The sequence below is a fragment of the Tigriopus californicus genome, chromosome 10 (genome assembly GCF_007210705.1).
Source record: "Tigriopus californicus strain San Diego chromosome 10, Tcal_SD_v2.1, whole genome shotgun sequence".
NCBI lineage: Eukaryota > Metazoa > Arthropoda > Copepoda > Harpacticoida > Harpacticidae > Tigriopus > Tigriopus californicus.
In genome coordinates this window covers 12,946,606-12,973,033 of record NC_081449.1, presented here as the reverse complement: position 1 = coordinate 12,973,033, position 26,428 = coordinate 12,946,606, and the positions used below count along the sequence as shown (strand labels likewise).

Here is a 26,428-nt window from a genome sequence, read left to right as displayed (position 1 = left end):
AAAAAAAAGCCCCCAAAGAGAGGGCATTGGGTAATTCGCTCCGCTCTTGTTAGCTGATGTGGTGCTAATAAAGACCAAACAAGAAGTTAGGATTGGCCTTTGATGTCTGGACTGGGCCAGATCCGGATAGAGACCTTGGAATCTTTAGCTTCTTGTTCCTCGTGAGCCACACAGTTGTAGCACATTACGAGTACATGTGGCGCACAACCTCGGTGATATCTCCGTCGACATCTCGTTCTTTCTTGGGATGGAGTTGGTGTGCAGGCTTCTCTTGGTCCTCGGTCTCCTTCTCGTTCAACTTCTTCCACTACTTCAGCTTGTGCTATTGCTAATGTGAGTGAGTACTTTAGATATCTGACTCACTCATCCTTTCACCCAGTTTCGTTTGCCAGGCCGAAATGACCTTCGTAAGCTTTCTTTTTAGGGAAACGACACATTCTGCCACAAGCAGCGACCGAAGTTTTTGTGCGAGTTTCAGTTAATTCCCGACCAAAGACGACTCACAGATCAAACGGAAAGGCGAGATGGGAGAACTCAGGGAGGTTGGCGAGTATATCAACCATTTACCATTGGTCGTAACCATGGCATCGTCCAATCTGGCCTCGACTGGCTCGCTCTGAGGTGGCTTCAAGGCTAAAAGGTTTTTCGCTTCGAACAAAAAAGGTCGCCAAAAAAACGCGAAGGAGGTCAGGGACGGACCTTGAGAATTGCAAGAGGGCAATGGCCTTCAGAGGAAATCCTTCTAACTGTCTACCTGATATAGCCATTACCACGAGGTGTATGTAGCGACTTTCTCATGAGTGGGAAACGACATTAAGAGATAACATGAGCGCTCCGTTGTGTCTCCGACAATCGCCATTTTGGATTCATGACTCCTTTGAGACCTCCGGAAGGGCCTCGAGTTTGCGTCATTCAGTATGTACCAATATTGGATTGAAGTCAGCTCAAGAAACTAGCCACTGGCACTTTATCCTCATGTCATTTTTTGGCTGGGAACTTGTCAAAACTTAAATGAGAACCTAAGAAGACCAAGAAAAGAGCATCATCCCCGGCGAAAAGTTTTGGACGCCTCCCTAGTACACTTGGGTCTGTATGGAGGCAGGGATCTTCTTATGTTCTTTCTTCTCTGCCTTTGCACTTGGAACTTTGAGAAGGAATGGGAACAGGCACAAACGAACGTAACTCGAGAGGAAAGAGCCAAACTAGTTCGTTCTTCCTCATGTGTAAGGAGGTGGTAGCTAAATGAAATGCACCGTCTACAAAGCATCCTCGATCCGAACTTATGTTGTTAAATGTTGCAATAAATTACCTCTCCACCTCTTCACTTTCTGAACTCTGTTTAGAATGGATTTTTGACACCATAACATCGCTGATCCAGGATCAGGTTCCAGACAAGAGTGGAGCCAAAGTGCACAGACTTGAACTTGGAACACGATCCAAACATGAAATGTGGGACCTAGTGATCAAAGCATCTTAGTAACTGGGGTTTCGGGCCAGAAGGTCATGACGAGTAAGTGCGAAGTATGGCCGAGTTCATCAATCAAATGATGATTGTTGTAGATGTTCTGCAGCGCAGGGATGTTGGGATTGGCAAGAACTTGATCCACTCGCAATCAGAGCTGGAACGAAAAAGTTGTGGAATCACTCAACTCTAGTAATTCAGTTTCCATTCAATGTCCATATTAGGCCTGCAACCAACACATCAGTGGGTTAAATACAGACGAGGGTAACGTAATCCTTTTAGAAAACAGAGTGAGTCGCAAAAACATCGCAAAAAGAAAGTGAGCCATTTTCCCTCGAAAATAATATCCAGTGTTCCAAACTAAGCAAATATTTTGTGCTGAATGGCTAGAAACGAAAGACAGGCACAAAAACGATCCTTGAACCCGTTGTTGTTGGTTCTCTGTGAATGAATAGCCGCTCATGAAAAGAAGTCTGGCAAAAAAACTGCCGGAGATCCTCGTCTTCCTCTGTAGCTCTTTCTATGCATTCAAAATTCAAATATTGCGGTTGTTGTATGAAAGCCCCTAATGAAACGCTGAGCTTCTCATGGAAAACGACGCGAGAAAAGTAAGAAAACGAACCATATCATGGCAAGAGTACGACGAAAAAACCGTCCTCCACGAGTGCAATTTTATGTCAAAGTTCGATAAAGAGTTCAAGATGAAGCTTAGCTAAGTACTATCTTAATGTTATTCCCTCAATCTAAAATGCTGAAGGTCGAGTAACTATTTTTCGCGACTCACTCAACCTATCACTAACAAAGAAAATGTCGACGTATCTTGAAAGGCATGTAAAGCAATATCTCAAAGAGTGACGACTAAATTTGATTGCTGCCCTGTAAAACTTGATGACAACACAGATTGTACGGTAGACAGCAATGAATGCTCAAGGTTCATTCCAGCCCTTTGTATCCCTTCATTGGATCAAATACGAAGGCTTTCAAACCGCAATTCTGAGTTGGGATGTGATGGAACAAGATGTCTGGGATCTTTGAACATAGAAAGGGAATTGGAGAGAAAAGGGGAAGGGGGGGGATTAATTTCTCAAGGAATCACAGGATTAAGATGTCAGGGTCTGGGTTTTCGTTGGTGGGAGAAAGGTTACCTCCCTTCTCACTCACTGGGGTAGATCCCAGCTCTGTTCCACCAGATTCCCATCTTGGAGCAGTCCCAAATCTGGGAAGAACTAATTTCAAAATCAATTAAACACCGTGATCCAAGCAAGTCAATCGTGGTGGAACCCGTTGGTTGGAATAGAACGAGAGGTATCTCTTCCTTTCGATTGAGATTCTTTTCCATCCATGATGACAAGGTACCCGGAGATGTAACTGAGTGAGCCAGTAGGGAAATGATGACTAAAAGGCCATAAAGATGTGACCGACTTGAAAAGGGAGTGTTTCAATGACAACAAAGGCCAAGCAAAATGGATTTGGCACTTTCAGACCTCTGGAGAAGGGAGAGGGAAGGAGAGACGAGAGACGAGGGACCGAAGGTTGAAGGTCCATATTTTTTGGCCTTGGACAAAGAGAAATCGAGCAAATCTTGAAGGAGACCTAATCACTTTTCTAAATGGAGTGAGTGCGGCATCAATCAATCGGTTTGAGTCAGCAAGTTTTGATTTGAATGGCAAAGCTTCGCATTGTAAGTAAGTCGAAGAAGTTCTGGAAGCAAAAACCTGACTTAGCTCACCAAACATCCTTGGACACTCAAGGTTATGGCCTTTTACAAATGCTAGTACAGCTTGCACGAAAAACGACTTATCAAATACAATAAAGGTTCTGAATCTCTCGTGATTGCATGTCCTTTGTCTTACTTTGACCCTAATTGTAATGACCTTCTTCCCCTTTTTTGCTTTTTTTTATGCCAATCAATGGTCGTCTGTTCGTAAAAAAATATCGTGTATATACTGATCATTAAAAGTAACGACACAATGAAAAAGGCTTGAAATGGAACCAGCTTACGTATTGTGAAGCAACGCCAAACTTTTTGTTGTACGCATGGTTTAATATGACCAACAAATAAACAAGTTATCCAATTGCAACGCAAACATACAAGCCCTCTATTCTAATGGTAGAGTTATGGTATCCAAATAGATGTCCAGAGCATTCTGTTACTTTTCATATACACTTGAGCAACATTCAAAACATAAAAGACGGATTTAGGGTTTCCAACAAAACAGTCTTGCCATGGAGCCTATTTATGATCCAACTCATACTTGATCAAAAAGTAACCTCAATATTGCTGGCATGTTTCTCGTATCTCCTCTCTCTCCAAGTTCTGAGATCAGATCTGGAAAATAGGTGGCTCCTTCTCCATCCCATCTTGCCCCTCTTGATCAATATTGGCCCATTTCGTTTTATGGGCATTCCAAAGGAATCCAGAATGAGCTCAATTTGGGCAAGGGCTCAAACCATTCCCGTCTAATTGCCCAACAGAGGGAAGAGAGGGTGGAAAGACATTATTCAAATACTGACAGAGAGAGCATTGCAGTGCATGCATACAGTCGTCAAGCTTGGGGCTTGGTGACGAAAGGAACAAGGTAGAACGAACAATAAGTAGGCCATCATGATATAACCATCATAAGAACTACATCATCACGCTTCTGACGAAAGAGTGCATCGACTATCTTGATTTGACATTTTTCGTCAAAGTTCACATCTTTCGTTTGAAAAAGGTAGCAAAAAAATTTCCGTTTTGATACTTTGCTACAGTGATTCAGAAACATAGTTTTATTGTGTAGAGGCGTTAGTTAGATGCAGAATAATCAGCGTCAAAAAAAGACCCCATTAAAAGAGAATGATTTGCCCGTAGGAATGGGATCCGTATTGAACACACTCTTAAGTTTACTACCTTGGCCGAAAAAGTATTGATGATTTAGAAAGGAAGAGTTGCGATGTTTCTTCAGAGGAAACGATGACCACCCAATTAAGAACTAGCCTTGGTTTTGATGCAAGCAAATGTTTGCCATGTGCACGGTCAAACAAAAACAATGTGGGCTCCGAAAAAGATGAGCCCAATTAGACGGTCAGGTCCAACCGCAAGTTTCGGATCCGTTTGTTTCACGAAGAACAAAGTGCGCTCTCCTCTTTTAACGGCACTTTATCTATTCAGCCACTTCCATTAGGAGGGACAGAGCTATTACCAAACCTCCACATGGTGCCAAAAATGAGCACTTTCCACCCCCACCAAGGAAGTCTTTAGAGAGCAATTGAGAATCGAGAACGTGTGCACAGGGAAGGCTCCCTTGGCAGATGTATGTACAGTAGGTACATACAGGACACTACACTTCTACGTATATTTTGATATGTACTGTAGGTATGTAGATGTGTAGGGGAGGTGAGAGGGGAGTGGAAGCCGAATTGAAGCCCTAGTATTGACATTAATATACAGTAGAGTACACAAAGAACAGCTTCCGGGAGTCTCAAGAGAACCCTCGACACGAGGATTGAATGCAATATTGTTCCAATTGTGCAACGACATCCCAACACCCTCTGCAATGTGGGTTTGACTGGCCTTTTGAGTGGCTGCCCAATGGATGGCAGGCGTTATTTCCTTTATTTGTACAGCTTTCAAGTTCACTTACGACATTCCCGGATGTTGATTGATTCAAAAGTTCTGTCGCACCTTTTGTTTATGTTGGATGATTTGGCCCCGGGTGACAATGGCAAAGGGGAACCAACGAACGGAATGGCACGTATCTAACCTCCCTGAAGATTAGAGGCTCAAGGGACGTTTTGGTAATGATCCACGATGAAGCACAAATGCCTTTAGAGAATGGCTTTGGTCGTCCTATCCAAGAAGTTGTAATCCAAGAAGAATTGATCTTTTTTTCCAAGAGAACCTTTATGGAGGAAGAGGGAAGCACGCTACTATCCCATGAGCTACTCTGTCTCTATCAAGGTACAAGCTCATATAACCGCTCCAGACTTTTTTCCACAACATAGTATATACTTCTGCTGCTCTTATGATTGATTGATTGGGTTCTCCGGTTTCCCTACTTGGGCGAGATGAAACTTTCGCTTTCCTATACAGCCCGACCGAGACCCAAAACAAGAAATCAGGCATCAAACGAACAGGAACAAGGGTCGTCGTCTTGAGTTGCAGCCAAGATGTCTTTTGGTTCCAAGCTCACATGGTTTTCTTTGCTCGTGGTGTGAAATGTGCAAGGTTACCTCGGATTGAGCAAAAACAAGCCGGATGAATCTCAAGCAACCAGAGCGGTTCTCCTCGGGAATGTGGCCTTGGATCGAGGTTAACCCGGGTGGTTGTTTAGGAGCGGCGCCATTTTTGACTTCTTGCCTCGAGTTTGGGAGTACCTTCAGTAATGGCTGAAGAGAGAGAGAGAAAAAGAATTTCTTTCCCGGCTCAGCCAGGGACTTTTTCACTTCAATGGAGAAGGCTTAGACGAAAACTGAGCAAAAACCAAGTGGATTAGGTGCTCATTTAGATCTGAATTGAAGCCACTACCTAAGTACCAGATCGTTGTGATTAAAGCACCTAGTTAAGAATTGTAACACTTGCTCTAGCAAGGTTTCATGGGAACATTTTTTAAGCTGTGAAAGGACCCGTTGATATCTTGGCAGAAGCTTTTGAGTTATGATTCTGTATTTGTGGCCCATGTCCGTCGTTTTGAGCCTGGAACACTGAAGTGAAGGTCATGGGAAGTTACCCTCCAACGTTCATGTATGCATCTTTAAAGGCCCAGCCAGCCCCTGTAAAGTGAGACGCCACGTAAGGCTCCAAAACAAATAACTGGAGGACATTGGGAAGGCTGCGGATTGAGATATTCATCCAAAGCACGCAATCCCTCTGCCTTTCCAAAAGGCCAACAAAAAAGGACTGGAGCGGCATGTTTAATCTCTAATGGGAAAACTTGTGCTCTCATTTCGAAATGTAAGGCCGAAACCACTAGAAATGGCCATTCAATATTTTATCCACTTTGCTCGAGGTTATTGTATCGGATAACCTTTTATTCATGTATTCTTGAATACATTTCAATATTTCTCTCTTTTCTCTTGTCCTTTAGGCCCTGTTATTCTATGTTCCCCGATGGCTGTGGAAAAACTGGGAGGCGGGCAAGATCCACGCCCTAATGATGGACCTGGATATTGGTGTGGTTCAAGATGTGGAAAAGCGGCAGAAGAAACGCCTTCTCTTAGACTACCTCGCAGATAATCTCAAGCATCACAACTGGTGGGCGTATCGGTATTTCTTTTGTGAATTCCTCGCTCTCGTCAATATAGTGGGTAAGTAAACAACATGCATGCTCTGCCTTTCGTGCCATCAGACTTCTGATGAAGCCATTGAGAAACTAGACACGGAAATTAACGTCAAGGGGAACCTTTACGATGACTCGTGAGCTATATTTCAGCCCACCAGACTTGATCAATTTCCTGTCGTGTGAAAATAATGAGCCCATATGACAGGGCAATAGTTTTCCGACGCATCTCCAATGATCCCAAGAGTGTGAAATGCGCATTTACTTCAATTACAATCCCCTTATACGTACAATGGCTGCCCCGTGAATCAGAGGGCCAATCAGACTCCTTAGGATTAAAGAGGCTTTGCTATCTGTTCTTCAAAGCTCAGCTACGTACTACATCGGTCAATGTCCCACAGAGTATAACACGCTTTATTGTTTGCATCCTCTCGTCTCATGCAGAGCTCTGGAACCCGATCCATATTGGTCAGGCCCACACCCCGAGATTTTCATAACCCCATTTATATGCTTCTTTTCACTCTTGGATGTCTATATTCCGATGAGGTTCAAGGACCTAAACCAAGGAAGGCGACGATGGATCTCCAGGAAACGAACTTTTTGCCTCTTGCCCAAACTTTCTCGCTTGAAAGCCGCCTTGCCATATTACAGAGTGTCGATGAAGATCACGCGGCAAAAAGCTTGGCCGAAAGTGTGCAGACTAGATCAAGGACCGGACAGGTCGCGTTTTATTGACCCGGGGAAACTTTATTTATCGGGTTTTTAGAACCTCGGGCACATCCCGTCCCATATGCTTCACTCCCTGGTATTAGTACATGAATACCGTGAAGCATCCACTATAGGTAAAAAACATATTGCACAGCATCGTTTTGTGTAGTTGGTTAAAGATTGCCATGGAACAGTTCTTCTTTCGATCTCACACCTTGGCTTGGAACTAAACTCCTCGGATTTGGGTGAAGATCCATCTTGATCAAGCTTGTTAGGCTCTAGAGGTCTTTCCCATGGTGACCACGAATCTCCAAGTAGCATAAGTACTAGGGGGGGAACACCACCGCATACGCGGTGGTGGGCTGGAGGTTGGCCTTCGTTTGGCTTGGAGTGAAAGTGTACTGAGCTCAATCCAGGGTTCCCAAATCGTCGGCAGCGAAGAGATGGAACTAAATGTGAATCCATCAAATAAGATGGAAAAAAGTGTACATTGCTTGGGCTCCTACCCTCTCTCGGGTGATCATGTGAAATGCTCTCATTCAGACATTGGTCCCATGTTGGCGTGGAACAGGAACCTGGGAGATGGTGACTAACGGCAGGGATGGCTAAACGATATCCGTTTCTGCGAATACTGATGAGCTCACCACGGACTCGAGCGGCATCAATTAATCCTCGAGCCTCTTTCCATTTTCCACTTGAGCGGATGGACCTCCCGTTTATCCCAGCTTATCCACTGACCTTGAAGCACACGGTCTCTCCGACCTGTCCTCCACGTGTAATTCAGCTGGATTTTGAATACGTGCCGAGCAGGTTTGAAGTTAGCCACTGACCCAAGGCTCCGTATTCCCATCGGATGTGGCCTCTGTGGAGCTGAGAATGCCCCGCGTCCAGGGCCAAACCGTGAGGGTCAAGCATGATAATTTTCTTGTCACTCTCGTGAAAAGTTTGCGAGGACAATCAAAGTGCTCGTTCCAGTTCCGGACTACTTCAACCTGCCCCAAGTCGAAAGACGAATTATCGTCTTGTAGTAGACTACAAGGGTGTGGGTGGCCAATGGAAGCACGGGTGTGCATAAGAAGTGAACTGGATGGGCCATAGCCCACCAAATCCTGCTTTCTTTTTCTCTTCCTCTTTGCCCTCCCTGCCTGTCTGCCTGGCTGCCTGCCTGCTGGCCATACTTCCTTCTTCGTTTCCCTCTCCTTCCTTTCAAGGGGCTCTGCCCACCCTTATCAGGTCCTGTTTCCTGCTTGAAGGCTCAGTCAGAGTCGAGGGTCTTTCAAGGTCTTTTTTCTCTAAACATCAATGAAGGCCATCATACATTTGGTTTAATGGGAAAGATCTTTCCACAACCGAACTCGAATGAATACGAAGTGATTAGATGCAGTTGCTTTTCATGCTCAAAGCGACTTATCTTTGTGAACTTTGTTCCCTATTTAAAACTCTTTGAACAACTAGAGAGATATTGATTTTTGGTGCCGATATCTTGTCGACAAAATTTACGAAGCAGATTAATCAATACAGGAGTCTAGTTTTAGTCTAAGATGGATTTATTTGATTGGGAACGAGAATTCGACCACAATTTAGTTCAGGAATGTTATCTCAAAAAACAAACAATGATGGGGTCCGTCGTTTCCAGACTCGTTTCGTCTTAATTCGCATATCAATATTTACTGCTATCACAAAATCTTGTTTTAATTCCCACGTCATTTACAGTACCTCGGAGCTGAAAAATACACGTCGAACAAACTAGTTAAAACCCGAAACAAGCTTTTTAACTTACTAAAGCTGTTTTTTTGAGCCAAATTTCCAATTTTCCACCTTTTTTTTTTACCAATTTCACCCCCTTTTTCTACTCTTCGTCGCCATTTACAGTGATTTGATCATTTGGGTCCTTGTCTGTTTTCTTCTAACCTTTTAATCCCTGTTTAATCTCCTTTTCCCTGTAGCCTGACCAGACGAAGAATCAAACACGAAGTGTATTTTTTCAGGTTTTAGCAACTAACAAATTCAACCCCCATTTTTCTGGTTGGGAACGTCAACAAAAAAGGGAGTTGCAGTGGAGCTGGCCATGCCTGCCATCATAGGTCTGATCCAAAGAAAAACCAAAACCATTTTGTGAACAAACGTGCCCTAACCTGTAGTTCTAAGCTCAAGAACAGAATTCGTACCATCTGTTGCAATTAAAACAGTGTTCATGTCGAACACTGCAATAAATGGTTTTTGATTGCTTTCAAATAAGATGAAGAAACTCAAAATTAGCCAAGTAAATCCAGATGCGTGCCAAACATCTTATAAGAGAAAAAAAAACGCAGCAAAGGAGCGTAAAACCCACCTTTTTGTCATTGCTACAGCTTTTTTCGGGTATTTTCTGCTTTTTTCATGTTTTCTCAATTCCTTGTTTTTTTCCCACGTAAGATAAAAATGTTTGACAACTTTTATTTTCGAGGTCTACTACTGATAACACTAGAGCGCCTTAATGCCATTCGTTAAAAAATATCTAGGGGTCAGCAATTTAAAGCTACACTCTCGGTTTCTGACATTGAAGCAATTCGGGACATAGCTTTCAATTTGACTTTCGCAAACCTCGATTAACACCTTTTTAATGTTTGACTTCCAAGTTCGGCCTTTAATCTTTCCGGATTTATTCCTGACGTGGCTAACTGAATATGCTATTCTCCTTGATGTTCAAAATTCTCGACCAAGACACCTTCGACTAGCAGATTGAGAACGAAAGAGAGGGGGATCAGGGAAAGCGATTTCCCGAATCTCTTCCCTCCACTTCTCTTCTTCCTCTTTCTCCTTTCTTCCCTTTTCACCCTACATAACGGTTTTTAAGGATATGAAAAACTTCTGAAGGCCAATCAATGAACTGACCCGATCCTAAGAGGGGAGCACGGAAAATAAGCCGTGGAACTTCAGAGTGACCTGGCCTTCTTCCTTTTTTTGTTTTCCGCTGACAACACGAGAGTTTGTGGACTTTGAACCGACCATTTGGAGATCCGAAGTTCAATCTTTGCTCGCTGCTCGACCTTTGATATTCATCAAGGCCTTCCTCTCCATTCATTTCACACTTCGGAATAGTTCTTTTGTTGTCCTTTGTTGTAGCATCCTGAAGTTGTGAACACAACGGTGCCAACACAACCCACAATCAAGTTTGGGTGGGACGAACACTCGTTCCCCATCTCGGAAAGGTCGTTTCAATCCATTTCAATAGGCCGCAAAAAAAGCAATCTTTGAGCCAAATCGATTCCCACTTCAACAGAGTGAGCCAGTCCTTTTACCTTTGCCCATCGCCATTTGGATGCTCAGGCGAACGTAGATCTTTGGATGGCACTCAAAATTGCTTTGAATTCCAAGAGGAATACGGGCGAATAAAAAATCAAACTCTTTTGTAGCCTCCATTTCATTCCTCAAGAGGATCAGTCCCACTCAGGCTCTTCTCTCTCTTACTCCATCTCGCAATTTCTGGGTCCTCCCTATCGTTTGTTGCTTGACAATAACCATTGGAAGCCTTTCGACCGTCCACAGTGGAAAATTCGGAGCTTTCCCACTGACTCTACAGAGTTCTCTCTTTCTGTTCCATGTAGTTCATGTTCGAACGTACGTACGTACATACCCGCGGTCCGAAGTGGTTTTTTCTTACATCAACTTTCCACCATATTTCATCTTTTACGGAGCCATTAAAACCGATAATGATATCTCGTTCCCATTTGCACCAAGTCAGAGAGAAACGGGATAGTTGGGGTGTACACAGATATGAACGTACTCCATAGTGAATGTCAAGGCTCTGGAAATGAATTGTGGTCCGTTCTTGGCTATGGATCGTCTCTGCTCCTCTGAAGTCCTGAGACTCTCGGACGATACTTTCGTGGGGTACTCACAGGCAAGATATTTTATCATGAGCAAGATTGTTGTAGAATCTAATCAATAAATATTTATAAACCTTGAGCGAGAAGGTATTTCACACGTGAAAAGTATCGAACGTGAATTTACGACAGCAGGATTCAAGCAACATTTGGACTGTGAGAGTATTTCAGTGTGCAAGTGAGAAACCTCAGCAGGGGTAACCAAGAATCACCCACCAATAACATACTAGCATAAGATCCTCCTTGCCTCGCCTAGTTTTCTCGTTCCCTCCATGAAGAAATGAGTTGAGCGTTTCTCAACAGAAAGCTACGAGAGACGCGTGCGTGACAATCAGTTTCTCAACTTTCCCCACGTTTCTTAAATTTGTTATGGTTGTTGGCTCTTTTTTGTGACTGGATCCGAGTCTAATCCTGTGCCACTCTCTCTCTCATCTCTTTTTCAGGACAAATGTTCCTGATGGATCGTTTCTTCGATGGAGCGTTTCTCACGTTTGGCCTTGAAGTGATTGCCTTTGCCGAGCAAGACCAGGAGGACCGGCTTGACCCACTGATCTATGTGTTCCCTCGAATGACCAAATGCACCTTCCACAAATTTGGCACCTCTGGCGAGGTGGAGAAGCACGACGCCCTCTGTCTTCTTCCACTGAACATCGTAAACGAAAAAGTGTACATCTTCCTTTGGTTTTGGTTCATTCTTTTGGCCCTTCTGAGTGTTCTGGTCATCCTCTATCGTATCATCATTGTCATCAGTCCCAAGATGAGGGCCTACCTCCTCTACATACGATTCCGTCTCATTCGCAGAGAAGTCATCAATACCATCGTGAAAAAGAGTTACGTTGGGGATTGGTTTCTCTTTTATATGCTTGGTAAGATCAAATCATGATCCGGCGTTCAGCGAGTCAGAGACATGACGCATGAAATAATCTTTGTTTGCTTTTGATGTTGAGCTCTGAAACGTCTCTTATCAGAATAACACGAGGGTTCAATTTGTCAAACAAACATCTTATCATGATTCAGCCTACAATTACAACGAATTCATTTTCCAAGTTATATTCATGCAACATGCAAAATGAATTACTGCAGCCATTGTTCTTGTTTTTTGAACTTTTTCTCTGACACCCTGATCTGGTGTTAGATGTATTGATGACTAGGAGGATAATCGAATCAGCAAGGGACTATATTAGAATCCAAAATTCAAAATAATTTGGACTGAGCTCGATCGATCTCCAGTGCTAGATTGGCACCAAACCACCCTTGAGAATTACCTACCGTCGACTTTTACGATCCTTGTATGCAAGCTGATCTCCTTACTTGAATTGCAGGTCAAAATGTGGATTCCATGATCTTCAAGGAAGTGATGCACGAATTGGCAAGGAAATTGGGTCATCTGGGGAAAGATTTCTCGGACACCTGAAACGGGGATGTTGGCTGAGCATCCTCTACCGTGATGAGCTCCTTCTCCCAGCTCCCCGCCCAGCCAAATGTGTCCTATCTTTGATTCTACTCCTTCTTCCAAACTGATGAAGATGCTCTAATGATCAATGACTGCAACTCTCCGTGCGCGTCAAGCCAAAAGGAATCGATACCAGCGATCGAGTAGTAATGAGTAATGACGAATTCACCACCACCACCACCACCACCACTAATAACAACAACAGTGGTTGTTCACAACTTTCGTTGTGTGCGTACAGAACAGGCCTAGCTCGAGTGGCCCTATTTGTGGCCATCGCTAGACCCTCCCATCCATGTGAATCACCCCCGAGATCATGATTACAGATCTCACTAAGTGTGTCGTCATTGTCACCCCCTCCAAGACTTCTTTTCTATTAGATCAAAACAATTTTCTCACGCCTAGAGTGGGCCCATGCTGATGAGGGTCGTGACCTCGATTTTAAGCCCCATCGTTGTATCGTTGGGTGAGAAGTGTCTGAATTCAAACCATGGACAACAACCTGCCGTGTGGCACACCAAGCCAGACCAAAATTTGCCGGGCAGGTTTGACTCAGAACCACTTCAATCTCCAACAACTTTGCCGGTCTGTGTTGTGTTCTATCACGGCCTTTGCATCAGAATGACCCCAGGTCTAGGTGACAATTCAAGGTGCTAGAAAATTACATGAAACACTCACTCTATATTTTGTCCAATAGTGAGTACACTAAACACAGTCAGTCAGTAAGTCAGTCAGTCAGTCACTCTGGGCATGACCTTGCAAAATCGTGTCCAAATTAACTAATCCTAAACATTTGGAGAAAAGTATGCTTTGCCATTCACCCCGCTGTAACCAACTCCTCCTCAGCCGCAGCGGCACGGCAAACGACGAGCCAAGGGAGGAGCCAGAGACTCAAACCAAAACCAGTGTGTGGTCTTCTTTCTTAGCCTCTGACTTGACGGCCAAATCATCAGGGTTCTCCAAGTCCCACAGTGATGCTCATTCATGTATGTCAACAAACTGACCACGTGGTTCTCATAGCCATACTCTGCCAAACAACAAACAAAGCTATCCCACATTTTGCGACTCGTGAAGATTAAAAGACACGAGGGGATAGGCAGGCGTCCAAGACAAACTATAACCCGAGGAAGAAGTTCATATCCCACTCTGCCGAATGTCACTAAGAACGAACCGAGATCGACCTTTTTTATACTGCCGAGAGATGTGCGTGTGTTCGGGATATTGGTCTCGATTTGGTCTCAAACCGAAACGTTTGTTCTAAAACTGATTGAGAATGCGTCTTGGACCATTTGACCGCATTTCTTCCTCGCTATACAATCTCATTTGTCTTAAAAAGACAAAACACAACGACTTTGCAACCTTTTAATTCGAAAACGTCCTTCGAAAGTAGATCTTGATGATGATGGTAGTTTGACCTTGAGCAATAACACATACGTACACATACACATTCCCATGTCAGGCGTCAATACAATGTGGACACGGAATTCAATACTGAGAAAAAAGAAAAAGACATTTCGGCCTTTGCCAAGGGCTTTTCAACTCCAATTAGTCTCAAACCCGCACCAGCCCGGAGGCTGCGGTACGCTCACACGCCACGATTTGCTCTGTGTCGTGCGGAGCTCATCTCTCACCTCCAATATTTATATCTCATCCAATGCTCAACAATCTCAACCAAAAGAATAATCAATCAATCATCCATCATGAAGGTTACAACACCAAATGTGTGTCTGTTTTGATATTCACAACCGCGCAAAACTGATAATCGCATTCGGGAAATCCAGACGAGTCACGCCAACGACTATTCAATGACACCGCTGCAAATGGAAGATCTCCAATCAAGAACCTGGGAAACGAAGGACACGCCTCAAAATGAAGAGAATGTGTTAAAATACTAGAGCAGCAATTCACATGACTACTTCGCGAATTTGTATTCATCATTGCATTATTATGTACTTAGAGAAGAAAACACTGACAATTACAGCCTACATGTACATAGCCATTGTCGCCAGGATGATAATATCGAGTTCAAGTTAGGTACAATCTATAACAACATTCAAATATTTCACGGAAATGTTGCCTTTTTAGAACATTGTGTAATTACTACCATGCCTATTCTCAATTGATCATCATCATCATCACTAACACCACCAACAATCACCACACCCAGCCCTTTCCGGATGAGTTTCCCTTGCACACTCTGCAGTTCCAATTCTGTACCTCCCCATCACCCTGATCTTCTCAAAGACCTATTTCTGTTGCCAATTTCTTAACCTGAAATACCCGTCGTCAAATTAAACTTCATGAATTAGGAACTATTAATTGAGACACGTGGTTAATTGCCCGCCAAGTGATATTGCGTTTGTTGCGTATTTGACACAAGCTTTCGTTTTCCCAACAGGGTGACTAGAACCCTGAAGACTGAGACAGATGAATTGTAGAGCACAGAGGCTTCTTCTCTTCCAAATTGGCCAATGATTGATGATAAAAGCGATATCTGAAATTGTTCCCATCGACTTCCTAACCTGCCCATTTCCTTCTTTTTACCCACTTTGGTTCCGATCCACTTCATTTGGCCTAGAATTCTAGACATTTGTCAATGGAAACATCCCAGAAAGGGTACTCAAGAGTTGCGTTGAGTCTGATTTTGATCCATTATATGTTCGTTCTCCAGGGCCAAATTCCCTTCTATACTGAACCCGATACCTATGGCACGCCTCCCAACCCCCAGCCATAGTTTTTCAACTGCCACTCACCCCAATAACACTTGATTGACTTCAGATTTCTTGGAGTAAGTGTTTCTGTGATTAGTCCTTAACCACCAGTCCATAGAGTGAACACCACTAGATTTGCCCGCCTTTCCTTTCAATCGATTTGCAAGAGTTGCGTTCCGATTCATGAGAAGAAGAAAAAAAACCAACATTCCAAATATAACATTGACTTGTTAAAAACATTGTTGAATTGTTTAGAACAGCCCTTCCAAGCATTTAAGATTTTTTCCCCATCACTTTGATTGAACCTCCAACACATTCTCACCTTCCTCTAAACCTTTTCTAAATTCCCCTTTGAAGATTCCACCAATTTTGATTTGTAAATTTACTCCCATTTCACCGATTGTCTCCTCGAACAATGAATTAGATTTGGGCAAACAGAAACAAGTGACAACACTAAAGACTAATGAAGATGATGACGACCACCCCATGGCCGGGGTGGTCGAAACCAGAATGAATGCTGCCTATATTTTGTGTGTGAACCATATATATCCCGGTTGAGAATAAAATGTTAAGTAAAAACTGGAACGTGTCTCTTGACATTGCAATTCTTTTGGTGCTGAATTGAAAGAAAACTTCTTATATTTCAGCAGCGCCTGAAAATTCTAATAACCGGAAAACAAATGAGATTTTGATTCAGTTCCAGTCCAGCAGTCTGAGCTCCTTCATTTTCCTTGTGAAGTGGAAAACAAACAGCTGACCTGGGTTTATGAAGCACCTGAATTGATTGAATTTGACATATAATTCAATTTCTTGACTTGCTTGAGCAAGCGGTATTTTTATATTAGGCAAGGACAGCAACATGGTGTCGGAACCACACATTAATACTATAAAACTTAGGTAATCAGATCACGGTGCGAGGTGGCTCGAATGCTAGGCTGCGCTCAAGATCAAAATCAAGGGAGCGCTTTTTCATTTTTTTTGGCTTTCCTTCACTTTACAAGCGGATTTATGGGTAAACCTTAGTTTTCCGAAATAAAATCAATTTTATGCGCTTCTTGGGTAATGTTTGAACATTCTTCGAACCTAAATCTAATATAAAACCATTCAAAGAAGATTATATTGAGAGTTTCGGCATATTGTACTATGTAAAAAGATGAAGATTACTCCCAAGATATCGTGACATTTTTAGGCCCACGATCAAGAAGAGCCTGAACGTAACGAACAACAGCTCAATAATTGCACATTTACAAATGCACTCCTCACAAAAGATACTTTGGGGCGGTTTTACAAAATCACTGCTTTTGTGCAATCAAAAATGAAAAACAAGGAATAAGTGGAAATATTCTCGGCAAAATAGTAAGGAAAGCAGCAAGTGCCAGCCGTTAAGCACAACCAATGCTGCATTGTAGTTAATATGGTTCCTTATATCGAACAGCCCTTTCGAATAAACTGCATGCCATTTTCACTTCAATGAACGAAACTTGTTTGGCCTCTAATGCAAAGTTCGATGAGCATGTCCAGTTGAAGGTGGCTAAAGCTTTTCAAACAATACTCATCTACAGTTTTAAGTCCACACATACTGTAGTATCACGATGCTAACCCTGTACAAGTCGATTGTTCTTTTTTTTTGGTTTGGTTTTTCACGGGCCTTTCTAACGGCTTCAGGGAATGTAATCCCCAGTAGTGTTAAAATGAAAGGTTATAATTCGTCTATTTATTACTGATGTGTTCACTTACAGTATCAGATACTTTTCGTAACTTTTTTCATTCCGTTTAGGGCCATATTACTCTCTGTAACCCAAGAGTAAATTCTATCTCTAGAGGTTCTTTGCCAGTCTACTGGAATCTTGGCCACTCCCATCAGAAACTAACTAGCGTCGTCAGCTTATAAAAAGAGATAAGTCGATTGTCCAGCCACATCTTGAATATGCTCCACCCATTTGGAATCCGATGAGTTCAGCAGGTTGGCAAAAAGTCGAGCAAGTCCAACGTTGTTTCACAAGGAACATCCACGGCCATCTAAAGAAAGAGAAGTGCATTATTGTGGAAATGCTTATAATTATTTTCAACTTCATTTCATGGTTAAACCATGTCCATGCCAAATAACTAAATACCAATAAAAAGTCAAGCTGCTTTGGCTATCAAATCTGTTTGAACCCTGGTTGCTCTCGGGTCAAGAAGTGGCCATGACGGCAAAAAAAATCGCCTGAACTCAGGTACTTCACTAATCTACGTTAATTGAGTATCAAAATAACAATAAAAAAGTTGACCATATTTTGTCTAGGGCACCCTAGGCGTGATTATCTATGATTAAGTGAAACTGTTCTTTCTGTGTTTTCAACACGAGGGTATTTTCCATTACATTGTGGTCAAATGTGAATTTCACCTTCAACTGCTCAATACCAATCTAGCGAAAATATCAATATTGTGTCCATAGGGAAATTCTGAAGGCAAAAATCACAATGAAGAGGTAAGAAGAATGAGTAAGTAGAGGCACTTCTGGTACTTCATGTTCTAAACTCTCATTTAAGTCTAATTGAAAGTGGCAGAAATATGTGCATATCTCTTCTTTTCGACCAAAGTTTTTGTTTGGCAATGCATAAATAATAGAGTGACATGATATGAAGCCAAAAAAATAACCCTTTTAAAACATTTAGAATTCCTCAAAAATCAGTTCGGTTTGAGAATCAGTTCATTTTGAAATTCAGTAAGAGTTATCATACTAATCCAAAAAATTTATATGCTCACTTCTTAAAATGTAATGATGAGGCTTAGTCTTGGGCTTGTGGCGTAACCACCCAAATATCTGATAAGAGGTCCTTTCAATAATTAAAGTCTAAACATATGTCATAGTTAACTATCACCTCTATTAACTCTAAACAACTACATTAAACCAATTGATCTTAGTCCTTTACCATATGTTCTGCAGGAATCACTGTCTCATCCTAGAACAAGAGTTAGAATAACTTTTTAGTTCTCTCTTTAACACCACTAAAGTGAATGCCTAAAATCAGAAGTATGGAGAATTGGGCCTCAAATTGCCTTGACCATTGAAACGCATTATGAATTGCACAATACCAAAAACAAAAGAAATTTGTCTTTCAGGAAAAGTTATCAAAGCAGATTTCCCCAGCTGTTTGAAGTCCTAGTTGTTTCAAAAGATATACAAATTGGTTTTAACATGCCACTCATACTTTGGGAAGTACATGGTGGGAATTAAGTTCTTCAATCCAACTATCAACTCTTATTTATTCCAATTGCAGCTACTCAGTTTTTGTATCTTTAAGTTGCTCCCAGACCTCTCAACAAGCCTGGAAGATTTACGTACTTGTTTTTGTTAAAATATAGCAATGTATGTGAAAGACAATCAAAGTTACTGATTGTTAATGTTTGTTTAGGAGAATTGCAACAATGAGCCTATTTTTTAGAACTTTCCAAGGACAAATTAAACAAATTTTTAAGTAGCATTCCAGATCAACCCTACATTCTAGGCCTAGCTCGGTCTGCCAACTCAAACTTGTTGGTAGACCAAACAACATGCAAAGATTGAAAGGTAATGAATAGACGACTTATAACCTTTCATTTCAATAGCACTGGGGATTACATTCCTTGGAGTGGTTAGAAAAGCCGCTGAAAAAAACAAACAAAAAAACCGGAAGGAATTATATTGAAGGAGCTCCTTTAAAATGAAAAATATGTTCTTGAACCTCAACTACTTGTAAAAAAAACCAAGTACATAATACATGGGATATATAATATATGAGAGTGACTAAAAAAAGTTGGGACTGTTCAGTGTTCAGAATGGGTACGAATGGTATCTTACATCTTCAAAAGCATCTATCAGCTTTGTCCCAACCCAGACTTTAGGGTTAATCGTAGTGATATATTTTGCCTATATAAGACTTGTCACCTGGCTTTAGGAGTCCCGCATATAGTAATCTTTGCTGAATAATCTGGCACTTTCCCGAGAAAAGTGTACTTGGCACGTGGTTGTGTGGTTTTGCCCGCAGGATGATGTTACCACTGGACAGAAACAGGTAGGATGAAAATTGAAAACTTTTACCACGATGTCATTTCCTCATAGGTCATTCATTTTGCACCCACCTTGTGCTGAGCTTTAGATGTTCACAAGCATAAGTTCAGACGTAAATGTTCGATTAAGGTCAAAATTGAATAATGCAATCTTGGCCTCTAATAGAGCTCAACTCAACCGAAGTTTCAAAGGGAGAACATTTTTGTGAATCCTTCCAAATGTTGTCTATTTTCACCCTTGCCGTGATGACGTTGTTCTTGCAGAATCTAAATCAAGTAATCCTAGGCAAAATGTTAGTTTGTGCATAGACCACTTGAACTTGACCCCTGGAACTCTAGACTGCGATGACGCCTCCAACAGATATGTTGTAGGGAAAGGTTCGAATCATAAAAAAATGTCTATAAGCAATATTCAACTAATTTTCACAAAATTTACCACTCAATTTACTTTCACAGGTTGTTTCCGTTGGTTTTTATCCGGTTTTGCCTAACTCTTATTTATTTAGGCACCTCAAGTGGTCAATTTCATCTCCATCAAATCCATTACCGCAGTGGGTTTCCCTCTTTTAGGGCCCATAAAGGCTTGGACGGGGTTTAATCCCAAAACAGAACCTGTGCTTGAATGGCTGTGGAGGCCGTGCCACCGAAATTGTTGAGTATCTTCGTCTGATATCACTCCACAAACGTATTTTGTTCAAATTTTACTCATTTTGGCAACCGCCATACTTGTTGATAGTTGGATGTGGGCTCACTGAAGCTCGTTGTTGTGGAGGGCGAGAGTGAATCAGTTTTTGAAAATTAGTTTAATATAACTTTTCAACCATGTCTTACGATTTAAGCCCTTCCCTACTGATGTATACGCCGACAGAAGGAGCGCAGGCCAATGATTCCAGTGGTCTATCCAGTAGTCTATGTCACTGGAACTTCCAGTGGTCTATGGTTTGTGGCATTATAGCATTGAATGAATGAACGTATTATTGGTTTTGTGTAAGACCTTAATTTGGCTCTATGCTTCCCCTCATATTTTAGTCGTCAGTTATCAAAACATGGTGACTATATTTGGAAATACAACACAAGGCTGTATTTCAACATATAGTGACCATGAAAGGTTCGTTGAAGTCTCTTTTCCCCTTAAATGAGTTTTGACCTCAATTGAATCACAATTCAATGATTTGAGGACTTTGAACGTTTATCAAATAAGCACAATGCAAGATGAAAAGAAATTAACATTCTTATTACGCTCTAAATTCTAATCAAGAATAGGCGAGCGAATATAAATAGGGTAGAGAACCAAAATTTTGAAGACTTCGAGTGGCCATCTAAATAGGCTGATGTCGGTGGCTTGAAATAAATCCTGAGACTATGTTTCAAACAAGACTTGTCAAGCCAATTGATATCTGATTTTTTCATTCAATGTGGCATTAATTATTTTTAGTCATGGTCTCGCAACTCTTCTTGAACATAGGCCCAGAATACAGCCTTCTTGCATGTGTCATAGTCTTTTGGCGTTGCACAAGATGACTAAGGGCCACATTCACGATGTTGGAGAAGAGCTTCATTTTTCTCACGGAAGAGATCACAGATCCTTTGGCTTCATTTCTCGCTCCTTTCGTCCGATCATACCTTGAGATGGCTCACTATAGAGGAGATTATCATGGGTTTGTTGTTTTGCTTAAAGCGGGATTTGATTGATCAAAAGATTGGCCAGCAAGTAGGAATTGCACGAGAATCTAAATGTTGATTCCCCGCTCTGTACAGTGCCTACGATCAGTAAAAAAATCTTCTGTCATTTTGGCTGACGCAGGTGTTATATATGCCATAAAAAATGGCAAAGACCTCCAAATCTTCTATCAGCGCTAAAACATTTACAAAGCCATGATTTTGAGGGAAAATGTAAAGAGGTTGGTTCAGAGTGTGCCCCATAAAAATGAATAAGAAGACAAATGATTGTGCTATAAAACTTGTGGATCTGGAGATGAAGATTCGATGACAATATTTTTGGTTTGCTTTATGTTTTTTTTTTAGTTTGGCGAATTTGTAATTGGTTCAGCACTAGCTTCTTTTTTTGCATGTCGATTAGGTTTTATTCATTTTTTTCCCTTGAATATGATTGGTTTGTCCAATATTTAAATTTTCTCAAATCGTGCAATCATTTTCTTCAACCCTGGATTTACGTATCATAACTTTTTGATGGTTTTTCTTCCATTGCAAAGCTGGCTTCTGATTTTGGCACTTCAGAAGACTTTGAACTGGGAATAACTCCCTCTCGGTCCATTTGAGAGGACATAGTTTGGGTCTCTGCTGATTTCGACGGTTCCGACGTTTCCTTCAAAACTTGTACCTTCACAGGCTCAAGAAGGGGATCCTTATTAGCAGGATCATCTTCGACTCTTGACTCAGAGGGAGACTCTGATGACGGAGTGGGTGAGGAAGCAACTTGACGGTTATTTGGTTGCTCTGACGAACTTGGTGATGGATCAACCTGTTCTATTGAAGGAGCGGGAAGGGGTGTATTTTCATTTTGACTTGCATTTGGTTCCTTAGACGTTGTTGGTGACTGACCCGAGGGAGGAGTAGTATTCATGGCTCGTTCTACCTCATGAGCATTTGGGTATAAGTTTCCTTCATGCGGCTCAAATGGAATAAGAGGAACCTTTTCTGGATCCTCATTGTCTTTTGGCTTGTGGTGGTCTTGTGCTTCGTCCTCTTCTGGTCTCAAGTAATTTTGCACGAACTTGGCAAAAATGAAAGAATCCACGTTCCGGGCTAGTTGGTGAAACAGGAACCAATCGCCTAATTTCATGTCCTTGCAAAGTTCTTCTAAATCTCCAGAAACTGTCATTTTGGCTTGGCGTTTTAGAACCTTTTTTCGAAAGTTCGGCATACAGATCATGGCCAAGCGATACAGGGCATGAAAACCACTAATGATAGCCAGGATAATGAACCAGAACCATAAGAACACGTAGATCTTTTCATTGATGATGTTCAACGGTAGGATGCACAAGCCATCGAACTTTTCAATCGTACCTGACGGACCAAATTTGTGGAAGGTGCACTTGGCCACTTTAGGAAATACACGATCTAAAGGATCTCCTCTTTCGCTCAAGTCCTTTTCTGAAATATACACTACTTCGGATCCATATTTTGTAAACTGTTCATCCAAGAAGAAATCGGTGAAGAAAATCTGGATCATGATGTTGATGAAGTTCAGCAACTCGCACATATAGAATTTCATGGCGTACGGGTCATGCTTGCCCTTATTGCGTATGCAGTAGGCGACCAACGCATTGATTCGACTTTGTCTGACTTCGTTGTCCACAATTGGCACGCAGATGCCTTCTGTGAGAATCTTCATTTTGTGATCCTCGCAGTATTTCCAAATATAATGCGGTAAGTAGAATAAACAGGCTTGGAAGAATAGAGTGAGTGCCACCCATTGGTAATATTTATGGTATTGGAAACTCTCTTCATTTGGTGGGGCCACACCTGGATGAGCATTATCAAACCCCTCTCGACCAAACACGGCATTCGTAATGGAGAATGTCGAGTGAATCCAGCAATACGTGTCCATTACATTTTGAGGGATTTCCTCAACAATGCAATCTATGGGATCACCGAGGTATTGCTTGGCTGTGACCAAAATGGCACAGGCAAACAAGAACACAAACGAGACCTTGTAATGGAGCCGAAACAGTGCATTGTCTATGTTCACTGAAGGAAGCTTGATTGACCCCTTGACAGACCCAAAGAGAGAAAACATCGTTTCAACTTGATTCAGCTCTTGTTAAGAGCCAATTGATTCTCCCAAATTTTATGCGGTAAGGTCATAATCTTATCTCCTGAGCATAAGATATCCTCCTTTCAAATTCAATTTGATATTCAAATAAGCTCCAAATAGAATTCCATTAAGTTAACGGAACGTGGAAGTTGCAACATGGCTAAACCTCACAGTGGAATGAATTTGCCGCAAGGCAATTAAGCTTTGTAATTAACCTAATTCTAACTGATTCCTGAATACTTTAACGGTAACAGGGGGACTATTTTCATTTCAAATCACTCAAAAATCAAAAGCATTCAATTTTTCTTTTTGCGGTTGAAAGAAAGCCATACATAGAAATTTTAAGAAAAATTAAAACCAATGATGCCCCATTTATAATATATCATTCTGGTCAAGGAAAGACAAGTCCAGCCATGAATTTTCTGAAGCCTCCAAATGAATCTTATAATCTCAAAAAACTCGGCATAATCTAGTGACCAATTGGCGGCTAAGATGAATGGCCGGGCCGGATTTGGCTTCGTCATTTTTCAACTTTGGTCTGGTTTCGAACCGCTTCCTGAAGTCTCCTAATTGCTTGCAAGGAAGGAAGCAAACGGAAGACACACAACGAATGTGTTAAGTATTCACTCTGTCGTAAGCATGCCAAAAAATGAATCCTTTAAAGCAACGTCAAATAAATGGCCGGAGCTTTAGAGGCTGCTCTTAGAACAAAAACATGACAAGGCTACACGTCATATAATATCATAAAAGATCTGAATCAAGCTTCCACGATGTTTGATCTCTTTGGATCTGTCAAGGGGTCCATCAAGCTTCCTTCAGTAAATATAGACAATGCACTGCACAAGGCCTCTTCTGCAGACCACGTGTAGGGGTCAAATTTGCATCAAATTTGACTACAAATTGCTAAGGTTGGATTTTAAATCAATGGCCAAGAAATATAATTTCCTTTTCTATGCCTAAAACATAAATGAAAATCTTTCACTGTTTTGAAACAGGGAGAGCAGCCCGAAAATAGTTTGCAATATAACTTAACACTTAAGTAATTTCAATATTTCACAACTGCGATGCCACACTTGTCAATTGCAACTTTAATCAAGCTTGATCTTGAATTTCGACAAAATTGAATTAACGTTGAATAAAAAAATCGCTAGTACGTAGAAATTAATTATTTTAAAGTGGCAAATTTGAAAATTGAACCGTCACATGTATCGTTCAAATACTTTAAGAACATGTTAGAATAGTGTAACTTTTGGCATTTAACTAAAATGAAAGACAATTTTACATGGTTTTTAAGTTATTAGTGACATGGAAAAAGACAAAAATATGCCTTGGAAATAACTGGAAACATCATTAGGCCACTTTTCCATCTTTTAAGGTGTAAAACGCAACTTTCAAGTTGTAATAAGAAAACCTCTGCTGAATAATAGTTCATGAAATTTTAAGTCACTTCATAACTACGAGTAAGTTTATTACTGATTGACTATGTTTTTGACAAACATGCATTTTAATGGACTTTAAGTTATTTTATACACTTATCTGAGCTACTTTTAATCATAAGTATTCTGCAAAAGTGGTTCCTTTTGTCTCTTTGACAAAGAAAAACATATCTAGATGCCTTGGCATTTGAGCAAACACTTAAACAGAGAATATAACCACCGTGGGCTGCAAAAGCAAAATATTGGCAAGGGTATTTAGATTGGAATTCAATGAGCATGGGAAAAGTGAGGCAAGGAGCGATCATCTTGTAAAGATGGTGCTCCTGCTGAAGTCAAAGTTAATTCCGAAGTCATAAACGACAAGGAAACCATTGCGTGCTTATTCAATACATTCTTCTCTTCAATTGGTGGCTTTGTGAGCGGTCAGTCCACCAGCAATTTAGCGGAGTCTCCGTTTTATTCAGACTAGCTTGTCAACGCACTTATTACTTCAAAGCGATAACTCACTTCTAGGTCCTAAATAGAATTGAAAAGCTCCCTCTGAAATCTTGCTCTGGTATTGACGGGATTTCGAGTGTAGTTTTAAAGGGATAAAGGATACTATTGCTCACCCCTCAGCAAAGCTATTCAACATCTCCTTGATCAGTGATTACTTCCCACAACGTTGGAATGGCTATTTCTTTTACAAAGGTTTCCTACTCCCTGGGTGTGGAAAACTAGAGAAAACGAGAATAAGTGGTTTGAGGGAAAATCTGAACGATGCAATTGACCAGTTTCCTGTCCGAGTTCATTTTGTCGATATGGGGCAAGAGTTAGAAGTGCCAGAGGTAGAGGATAGGAGCCGCCCACTCCTTTTGTGCTGGGCTCCCCCGACGGTACTGGCTCTTCTTGCTCTTGCCTCCCTTGGTTGACCCAGAGCACGCACGAGGCCATGAATCTGGTTAACTCCATGGTTCAGGGTGGCCCGAAGTACCAATTTGCTCTCCAATTTGACAGTTTTTTAGACCCAGGGAGTAGGAAACCCTCGTAAAAGAAATAGCTATTCCGTCATGTAATGGTGCGTCTACACTACAAATAATGTGGCAAATAATTAGCCATTTCACAAACATTGTTTGGCATTTCACAAACATGGTTGGCCATATCACACACATTTTTCGGTTTGAACAAGTTCAAAGATTGTTTGCCAAATGGCAAATATTTCATGGACGACAGCATCCCCGCCAGCCGTGCGAACCAAGGTGTCCGTTTTCAGTAATTATGAAACTGAAGTCACTCTATCCATGATGATTTATGGTGAAGAAAAATGGATTGATTAAAAAGCTAAAAAGCGAGGACGCTCACTGGTAAGCGCTTGTAAGCGGTAGTGGCGCCGTCAAGACACCGCATTAGGCAGTCATCAAAGGCGCTAATCCTTCAGGGATTCGTCGAAAATTGAGTATGCACTTGAGCTCTTGAGGTGACGAAGTTGGAAACAGAAAAAACCCGCGCAAATTCAGAATGTTTGACGAAACAGTGCGCTTCAGGATCAGTGAAACGTGAAGTTTTAGCCCGCGTCAAAAGACAAAGATGGCGCCAAAATGCTTCTATTTGGAGAAGATGATCAAGAATTTGATTTTGTAAAAAAAAATCCTTTCAATCTGCATCAGTATATCAGTATACTGATAATCTATCCAGTCATGCCTCGCATTGATTTGACTAACCCTACTAATGTCAGGAATAGGGCGGAA

General features: G+C 41.5%; 2 protein-coding genes and 1 long non-coding RNA gene across 3 annotated transcripts in view; 1 reads left to right on the top strand and 2 right to left on the bottom strand.

Annotated features, from left to right (window-relative positions):
* LOC131888286 (innexin shaking-B-like) overlaps positions 1-16,040 on the top strand; it is a 42,860-nt gene extending 26,820 nt beyond the window's left edge. Inside the window, exons 2-4 of the mRNA XM_059237105.1 lie at positions 6,529-6,748; positions 11,738-12,160; positions 12,617-16,040. Coding sequence (XP_059093088.1) covers positions 6,529-6,748; positions 11,738-12,160; positions 12,617-12,708 — 735 coding nt within the window. The 3' untranslated portion in view covers positions 12,709-16,040. The remainder of the gene's footprint in view (positions 1-6,528; positions 6,749-11,737; positions 12,161-12,616) is intronic.
* On the bottom strand, positions 7,415-11,633 carry LOC131888287 (uncharacterized). Its single transcript, XR_009374091.1, has 2 exons — positions 7,935-11,633; positions 7,415-7,877 (listed from the first exon to the last, which is right to left on the bottom strand). It is a non-coding gene; the product is annotated as an uncharacterized LOC131888287 (long non-coding RNA).
* A 5,504-nt stretch (positions 16,041-21,544) lies between the features above and the next one.
* LOC131888836 (innexin inx2-like) lies at positions 21,545-23,311 on the bottom strand. Its single transcript, XM_059237775.1, has one exon. The coding sequence runs from the start codon at positions 23,245-23,247 to the stop codon at positions 21,658-21,660; it is 1,590 nt and encodes a 529-aa protein (XP_059093758.1). The 5' UTR covers positions 23,248-23,311; the 3' UTR covers positions 21,545-21,657.
* Positions 23,312-26,428: the final 3,117 nt, after the last annotated feature.

Bases quoted from the DNA above. Each gene is read 5' to 3' on its own strand.
- LOC131888836 (XM_059237775.1), bottom strand. From the start codon at position 23,247: ATGTTTTCTCTCTTTGGGTCTGTCAAGGGGTCAATCAAGCTTCCTTCA.